General features: G+C 34.5%; 1 protein-coding gene and 1 non-coding gene across 3 annotated transcripts; both read left to right on the top strand.

Moving 5' to 3' along the window:
• Positions 1-3,354: 3,354 nt before the first annotated feature.
• Trnaa-ugc lies at positions 3,355-3,426 on the top strand. Its single transcript has one exon. It is a non-coding gene; the product is annotated as a tRNA-Ala (tRNA).
• Positions 3,427-3,928: 502 nt separating this feature from the next.
• LOC108905859 (SET and MYND domain-containing protein 4) lies at positions 3,929-8,204 on the top strand. 2 transcript variants are annotated; one of them, XM_018708904.1, is made up of 4 exons: positions 3,929-4,121; positions 4,176-4,586; positions 4,683-5,632; positions 7,788-8,204. In XM_018708904.1, exons 2-4 carry the CDS (start codon positions 4,209-4,211, stop codon positions 8,110-8,112), a joined length of 1,653 nt encoding a protein of 550 aa, XP_018564420.1. In that variant the 5' UTR covers positions 3,929-4,121; positions 4,176-4,208; the 3' UTR covers positions 8,113-8,204. The 2 variants fall into 2 exon arrangements, with proteins under 2 accessions (XP_018564420.1, XP_018564419.1); XM_018708903.1 differs by having other exon boundaries at positions 3,929-4,586.
• The last annotated feature ends 49 nt before the right edge of the window (positions 8,205-8,253 follow it).

The following is an 8,253-nucleotide window of genomic DNA, read 5'->3' as shown; positions in this document are numbered from 1 at the left end:
CAAACAGTGACTAATTTGACTAGGATTTTTCGTCTTAGTTCATAGAATGTTGCTTGTGACGCAATGGAAAAGATACAGCGGTTTCAGTTTACTAACGTTAAGCATGCTCAGGAGATTTCGTAACTGACAAAGTTATCAATCGTGTAACTAAAACCATAGTTTTATACAGGACGTTAATTAAATTGTGGTTTTTCCTTTTATCTCTGACAGGTTTCAATAAAATAAGTAGTTTCAAATAGTTGGAACAAAATAATTAGTATACACCGCCTTCATAAATGATTAGAACCTGCGTAACCAGAAATTTTGTTTGGAATAGTAATTTTATTTCCTTTGTGCTGGCAATTAAATTTCAGTAAAACGACCTTGCCGGAATCCTTATTTAAATTGGTTTTCGGTCAAATGGTTTGAAACCAGATGGTTTTTGTAGCTTTTGAGTGGTAGATTAAAAGTGTTAATGGGCGTGAAGCCTTAAAAATTCATGGTTCAAAGTTGCAGCTCGCTGAAGCTACAATGCTTTAGATTTCACTACCTGCATAGTATAGTAAAAAAATACTACATTTTTGCTCAATGCCCAATAAACTATCGCCGATATATCGAGATATTTGACTGAAAGGGTTAACAGCGATATTGAGATGATCTTTCAGATTACGATCAGTCCAATCGATTTTTCACAATCATTATCTTACAATAAAAATCATAGTGATAGCCGTCTGCATTTGCGTGACCCAATGTATACCATGGGGAGGTTGCTAGATTGGACTTAGCACATCATGGGATTCATTAGAGTACTTGATATTATTTCGAAGCAGCTCGTAGCCTATAAACCAAAAATACAGGCAATATGAGCACATGTGCCTAAAGTCCAGTCACCAGATAAACATGTGCAACAACATCTTATTCCGTTCATTTGTCTCTCTCTATCATTTTTCCTCGTGATTTTATTGTCATCTAGTTGTTTCTGGCTTAAAGTTCGACAAGTTGCCTCAGCATGCATAAAATATAATGTTGCTTTTAATGACTTGAAGCGAATACTGCGTTTTTGAAATAAAATGTTACTTTATGCACGCTCGAGCCAGAATCCTCCGCTCGCTGTTTACCCCACTACCGCTACCCGACTCTGGTTCGAGCGACTTTCAAGGGCATTTTTAGCATATTTCCCATCACCCAGCCGAAAATCCAAGATATACAAATTGGAGATTTTGTCGTCTACTTTCAGATGCCGTTTTCAGAATTTAAATCGGACCGTTTTTGATAAATCGCCACGCTGTGCAAAAAAGACCCTAATTTGTTTATAATGCAATAGTGCAAAAACTGCATCAGACGGAAACCATCTTGCGCATGATTAAACTACATATTATTTTGCGCAAGATTGTTTTTTCAGGTTCAAATTTGACGGAATTATGAATTTTTGAAAAAAGGCCTATTTTAGAGGTTTTTCCACATTTTCTCTGTAAAAAATGAACCGATCGGGTCCCACCAAAAACCATTTTATAGGTTTTTTTCTTCTCTACAAAAGCCCTATAGAGAGTAAGACGATTCCATCATTATTTTACGAGATATTATAGAAAAACCAAGAAAATGTAATTTTTTTGCAGTTTTTTTGTTTAAAAAAAATTGTTCACGACTTTGCTGGGGAAATCACTTGGGTTTTCATTTACTAAGTATTTTTCAAAAGGAAATACATAAAATTTGCTGTAATATTTAAGTGTAAAAACAGCCTCTGTTTTCGCTCTATTGGTTGGCCTATAAGCTCAACAACATTCGCATTATCTCGGGCGTAGACGTAACGGTTTGTCATTGTTCATTGTAAATGAATCATTAATATTGATACCAGCCATGCAATGTTGGTTGCCTAAGCTAGGCAGTCACATGACTTGTAATCATTTCTAAAGGCTCTGTACTAATGAATGGAAGCTTAACCAAATATTTAGAAAGTAGTTACATTATCGTAGTTACAGTAATCATGTTTCCCTTTTACTACTATTCAGAGAATGATATTAGTACACAGGGAGTCTCATCAAAATAGCCATAGTATCGTGATTGTATGCAGAATGTGTTCCGTTTCAATTTCATCCTACAGCTTGTAGTGTTGTTTATGTTATTCAGACGGCTTGAGAAACAAGACACTTATAGGAAAGTAACAGAGAACTTGCTGGAAAAGACTTTTTGGGGAGGAAAATGGGTACTTACGCTCTATCGCACCTGGTACTGCGGGACTCTTACTGGTTAAAAGACCTCCTTTTCTTCTACAGATCTCCTGCTGGATTCCACTTATCTGAAACTACTGGCATTACACTGGATTCGCAGAGAACCACTTTGTCTCACACCTTAATTTTAACCATCCTGACCCACGGCCTGTCTCCTTAACTCCTCATATTATTTCCTCGTTACTGTAATCAAAAAGTTTTCCGTCGCCATCCACCCTTCCTTGCTTCCTATCATTATTGTCACCAGATTTTCTGTTACTATTCCTCCAACCACAGTCGAAACACGTATGAGTTGCATTATCAGTTTCACCACAATGTTCTGTTATCCCCCGTTTTTCCTATTTGGTAGGTATATGTCCCGAAAAAGCCATAACCCGTCAATATAATAATCAACTCGCAAAATAAATATTGATATATTATTACTCACAAAAAAAGTCGCAAATCAATTTTTTTCATAAAAATTGAACTTGCCGTCTATTTAATATAGAACTTATTTCGTGAAATAAGGCAGCAATGCTCCTCTCCTTCAAATTTTTTTCGCTGACTGCGTGGCGTGGTACAAAAGTTATGGAAGTAAAGAGGGGGAGGGGTCCTGTGCCTGTGTTTGAAAATTGTGAACAAGCCCATTGTGAGCAGAATACAAAAACTTTCGAAAAATTAGTGCAGCTTAGGACCATTCTTACATATTTTTATCTATGTTTAGGACTTAGAGGGAACTTTGCTCGCAAGTTCAAGGAAGGCGGTTGTCACATAAAAAATTATTTAAGAGTAGGTTGATACTCGGGGATGTAGCTCAGGAGGGTGATTTTACAGAAATAGTTTAATGGGCTCGCAAGGTAAAAATATTAATATCTCTAGTATCATGAATTCGCAAGGTCAAGGAGACTGTTTTACACTCCCCTATATAAGAAAATATAATATCTCGGAACGCAAAATACAATTTGGTTAATTTTTACTTAAAAATCACAAATATTACTTTTTTAAATACAAATAACTAGTTTCATCGACTCGCAAGGAGGGCGATTTTACACACCCTCAATCCCCATTTAAAAAAATTATAACTTTTATACAAACATGAATTGTTTGTTTTTCTACATAAAAATGGGAAATGAGAGTTATTATAATCCAGAAATATCTTTTTGAAGTCGGGGATGTAGCTCAGTGGTAGAGCGTTCGCTTTGCATGTGAAAGGCCCCGGGTTCGATCCCCGGCATCTCCAACTTTTTTCGTTATAAAATTTAATTTTAAACATTTTTATACAACAAACTTTTTAGGTGATAAAGTCTTATTGATAATGTTAATTAACAGAATCAGCTTTCTAAAAATGAAAAATCTTTAATATAAAGAGCTCAATACGCAATAGAAAAGTACTGGGAGTACTGAAACTTTCTAATAAACTCAAAACTAGAGATACCACTCTATATAGGCATATGAGTAACTATATGCACAGAATGAAGCGTTACTTGCGCTCTTGCGCATCGCTTACGATGATTTTAAATTAATGTTGCAGATGTTACCTCCGATATTTTCACATTTCTTGTTCAGGTTAAAAAAAATTGTAGTTTGATATTTCAACCTTATCTAAAATTTCAGTCCTTGAAAATAATAATGTTTATGTATCAATTCTTACTTTTCTCAATTTCACTACAGATGTCGCCCTTTTAGGTGGATATAAATATGTTTTCAGTTTTGAGTCTATTACTGTAACAGCTATGCTTTAGTGTTTAGTTAGTCAGTAGATTAATGCTGAAGCTGAAATTACTAAAAGGACATTAATTTAGTAATTAAATGTGTCCATATTATAATATAAATAATTAGTAAGCTAATTCTACATAGAATATTAGTGAATATTTTACATAATATTGAAAGTGTAGTGTATAGTGCGTAAATAATTTAGTTTCGCTCCTTACAAAGGTATTGTTTGCAATCTTTGAGGGTATTGAAAATAACTAACATAAATTATTAAAGTTTTAACAAAACGACAATTACTGAAATACTGAAATGGATTATACCAAAAATCTTGATAACATAGTTGAACAACTACTGCACCATCTGTCGGCTAAGAAACTAGTCGCAGCAACATCGAAACTGTTTTCTATTTTAGAAACAAACTCTGAACGGGTGGACTTTGCTTATCGGTTACTAGATGAATACCATTTGCTTCCCGCGTTAAGCGAAGATTTAAAAAATAATGATTTAGCTGCAAAAATAAGGCAGAAGGGCAACGAAATGTTTAAAGTAAAGAAAAACGGGGAAGCTATAGAATTGTACACACAAAGCGTTGCACTCGCAGCAGACGGATCAGAATATTTGGCTTTAGCATATGCCAATAGATCTGCAGTATTGTTTGAAAGGGGATTTTATAGGGAGTGTCTAAAGGTAAATACGAAAAATTAATTTAAAGGTATACTTATCTAAACATTATTTAGTTTAATGTATTTAAATTAAAAGAAGTTGTAATTTTTATTTTTCTAGGACATAGATCAAGCCTTAAAAAATAACTATCCAGAGAACTTAAAACCAAAGTTACTGAAAAGAAGAGAGAAAGCAAATGACTTAAAAGGAAAACAATTAATTAGAAACTACTTTGAACCCATTCCAGAAATTCCAGAAAACCAGAAGAATACATTAATTCAGTGTGCTAGTGATTCGATAGAAATAAAACGTACTGAAAATCAGGGAAGACATGTGGGAGCTACCAGAGACATAATGGTAGGAGAAATATTGGCCGTAGAAAAACCATTTTGCCATATATTGATAGAACGGTTTTATAACCACTGTCACAACTGTCTGAAACTCTGCTACAATTTGATTCCGTGCGTGAGATGCACTCAAGTTATGTACTGCGATGTAAAATGCAGGGACAATGATGATGGCTACCACAAATACGAATGTAGAATTTTAGCCACAGTTAGAAAACTAAATATCGACAAATTGAAGCTCCTACCTCTAAAGATAGCTTTGCTAGTGAAAGACAAGTATCCAATCATCAAAGAAATGGATAACACAGAAGAAGGCTTGTACCATTCCGACAGATATAAAGAGATTCATAATTTAATTCCAAATACATCCAGTCGATCAGTTTCAGATATGTTTGATAGATCTTCAACATCGGCAATTATCTTTCATCTAATCAAAAAATTCACAGACTTCTTTCAAAGTGAGGAAGAGGAGACTATTTTCAAGGATCTGATTCTGCTGCACATGCAAACGAGTGCATGTAACTTTCACGAGATCTCAGAACTAGCTGAAAACGATATAGGAATTTATGAACCAGATGAAATTGGAGCTGGTGCCTATTCCTTTCTGAGCATGTTCAACCACCGATGCAGTCCGAACGTGTTGAGAGATTGCTACGGACCTGTGGTTGTGATAAGAGCCATAGAAAACATTAAAAAGGGGCAGCAGTGCTATGATAATTATGGGTAAGCTTCAATTTCAAATGAAAAAGGTTAAGGTGAAATAAACTAGCTTCACATCAAGTTTAACGCAGCACTGAAATTGGGCCCTAAGTTTTTTTTCTCAGAAAGTTAATCTGAGTTTGATGATAATTTTTATCTATAGAGTTATGTATCAGTGATGATGCTAAGATACCTATACCGGTCTGGCCAGTTAATTCTTTCGCATAGACTAAGTAAATTACACGCATCTCCCATATAAACTTGGGGTGGAAGGGGTTGGACATGACATATATAATCGAGGCTGCGACTCGGACTCTCGTAATTGGTTGGCTTTGGGAGCGCCGTGCCCCGTTGCATTTTTTTGTGAACCGACCGAATTCCTAAAGCGCTTTGCTGTTTGTTTACTTTTATTATTATTCCACTCAAACCTTTGCTAAGAAGTAGATGGAATATTACAAAATAAAAATGATGTACAGTGTCGAACAAAAAATTAATATTATTAATTCGTATTGTCGTGCAGAAAGTGCAGAGAAAGTCGTTGGTCGATTTATATTTTCATACCCCAACGAACCAGTCACCACTGCTAGAACTATTTTGAATATTTTTCATAAGTTTGAGGAGTGTGGATGTGTTAATCGGTGTACGAAATGTAGCAATCAGGAACCTCGTCAAATTCCTGAAGCAAGGAGAGAAAAAGAGGATATGACTGTGCTTTTGTGGAAGTATGTGAGCCGTGTTCTTCCTCCCAAATTTCCAAAGAACTTGACATTCCAAGTCCTACAGTTCGTCGCTTCTTAAAAAAGAATGGTTACAAATCCTATAAAATGCAAACTTCTCAAGAAATTATTCCTGGTGATCAAATAAGGCATATAGAGTTCTGTGAATCCATTAGAGAAAAAATAGATGAAAATAATGAATTTGCTAGGCAGATTTTATTTACAGACGAATAGTCTTTTTCCCTACTTGGCCGTTATAATCCTTTAGTGGTCCAATATTGGTCTCGGAAAAACAAGCATTTAAGTATACTATTAAGAACGTAGTACTCTCAAAAGGTAAATGTTTGGGCTGGCATTTTAGGCGATAACATTTTGGGTCCCTTTTTTATTAATGGCAACTTAAATGCTGAGAGATATTTGCATTTATTACAAAATAGTGCTGTACGAAACTTGAATGTAGATTTTGAGGAAATTTGGTTTCAGCAAGACGGATGCCTTTCACACAACACAAGGCCAGTTCAAGATTATTTGGAACAAACTTCCTGAAAGGCTTATTTCCACAGGAGGTATCATACCTTGGCCACCTCAATCTCCAGATCTGACACCCTGTGACTTCTTTTTATGGGGTCATTTAACGTAACTTCTCTACAAATATCGACACGAAAGAACCACAAATTTGGACGAATTACAGCTTAAAATTAGAAGTATTTTAAGATCAGTTATTACTCCTGAAATTTTGTCAAATGTTCGTCAAGAATTTTATGACAGATTAATTAATAATATGCTTTATTTAATAAGCATTTGAAAATAATTCATTATTTTGCTTAAGACTTACCACTCATTTTATTTTAGAATTCCGTTTTAGTTTTTACTAAAGGTTATAAATAAGTTGTAATAAAGTTGGAATGCTTTTAGTATGGTTCTCAAAACCTCTTATCATTCTTGTAAAAAAATATCGTACAAATATGGTAATTACTGTACGTATGGCAACACTGCTGTCAATTCCAGGCCGTGGCTTATACTCTATGCCATCATAAATCAAAAACGTAATTATTGTTCAGTATTCTATCTACGTATCTTAGATTGTTGTTCCCAAATTCCTAATGCAAGACAAAGACAATAAACCAATAGTCAAGGAGAGCTTAGAACTGCAAGCTTTGCACACTTCTTATGGCAATTTTTTATTACCTTATATCGATGGCATAAAGTTATACAAATGATATGGGGGCGGAGTCAGAATTATTAGGGGAGATTGGTGAAATATTTATATAATTTACTAACTTTGTATCGGAAATAAAAATATGACCAGACCTGTATATTTTTATCGAAATTTCATTTTTTATCATAAGGAAATATAAACAAATTGTGCAAAAATTGAGTTAGAGAATTAGATTAGCTCTTCATAGCATAATTACACCCCATTTTAATAGTGCATGTGCAAGCTACAATTTTTTCATTTTTAGATACCACTATGCTGTAATGTCTAAGCCTGATAGAAAAGCAAAACTCAAAAAACAGTATTTCTTTGACTGCACTTGTGAAGTCTGTGAGAATGACTGGCCCCTATACCAAAACTTGCGAGAAATCCAGACTAATATCTGTATAGAACCAGATGATATTTCAAACCTGCAAAATGGAAACGTTGAAGCTGCTAAAGAGATTTTGGCAAAAATGTTACCAAAAATGAAGGAACTGGAAAAAGTTAAACCCAATCGAAATCTTGCTAATGTGCAGGAAATTGTCAAGCAATGTTTCGCACTATTGGGAAATGTTAGAAAGACCTTATAGTATAGTATTTTCATTTTTAATAAACTATGTTTGTTCATTTATGTCTTATTCTGCGCAGTAAGTAGTTATTAAAACAAATTGTTTTTTTCAAAGGCACTTTACTTCAAATGAAATAAAACACACAAAACAAACTTCAACAAA

This window comes from Anoplophora glabripennis, unplaced genomic scaffold (assembly GCF_000390285.2).
Source record: "Anoplophora glabripennis isolate ALB-LARVAE unplaced genomic scaffold, Agla_2.0 scaffold95, whole genome shotgun sequence".
Taxonomy (NCBI): domain Eukaryota; kingdom Metazoa; phylum Arthropoda; class Insecta; order Coleoptera; family Cerambycidae; genus Anoplophora; species Anoplophora glabripennis.
Note: the sequence above shows the minus strand (reverse complement) of the source record. Positions and strands in the feature narration are given on the sequence as shown.

Bases quoted from the DNA above. Each gene is read 5' to 3' on its own strand.
- LOC108905859 (XM_018708904.1), top strand. From the start codon at position 4,209: ATGGATTATACCAAAAATCTTGATAACATAGTTGAACAACTACTGCAC. The intron at 4,587-4,682 runs GTAAATACGAAA...TTATTTTTCTAG, and splicing joins TTTATAGGGAGTGTCTAAAG to GACATAGATCAAGCCTTAAA. The intron at 5,633-7,787 runs GTAAGCTTCAAT...TTTCATTTTTAG, and splicing joins CAGTGCTATGATAATTATGG to ATACCACTATGCTGTAATGT.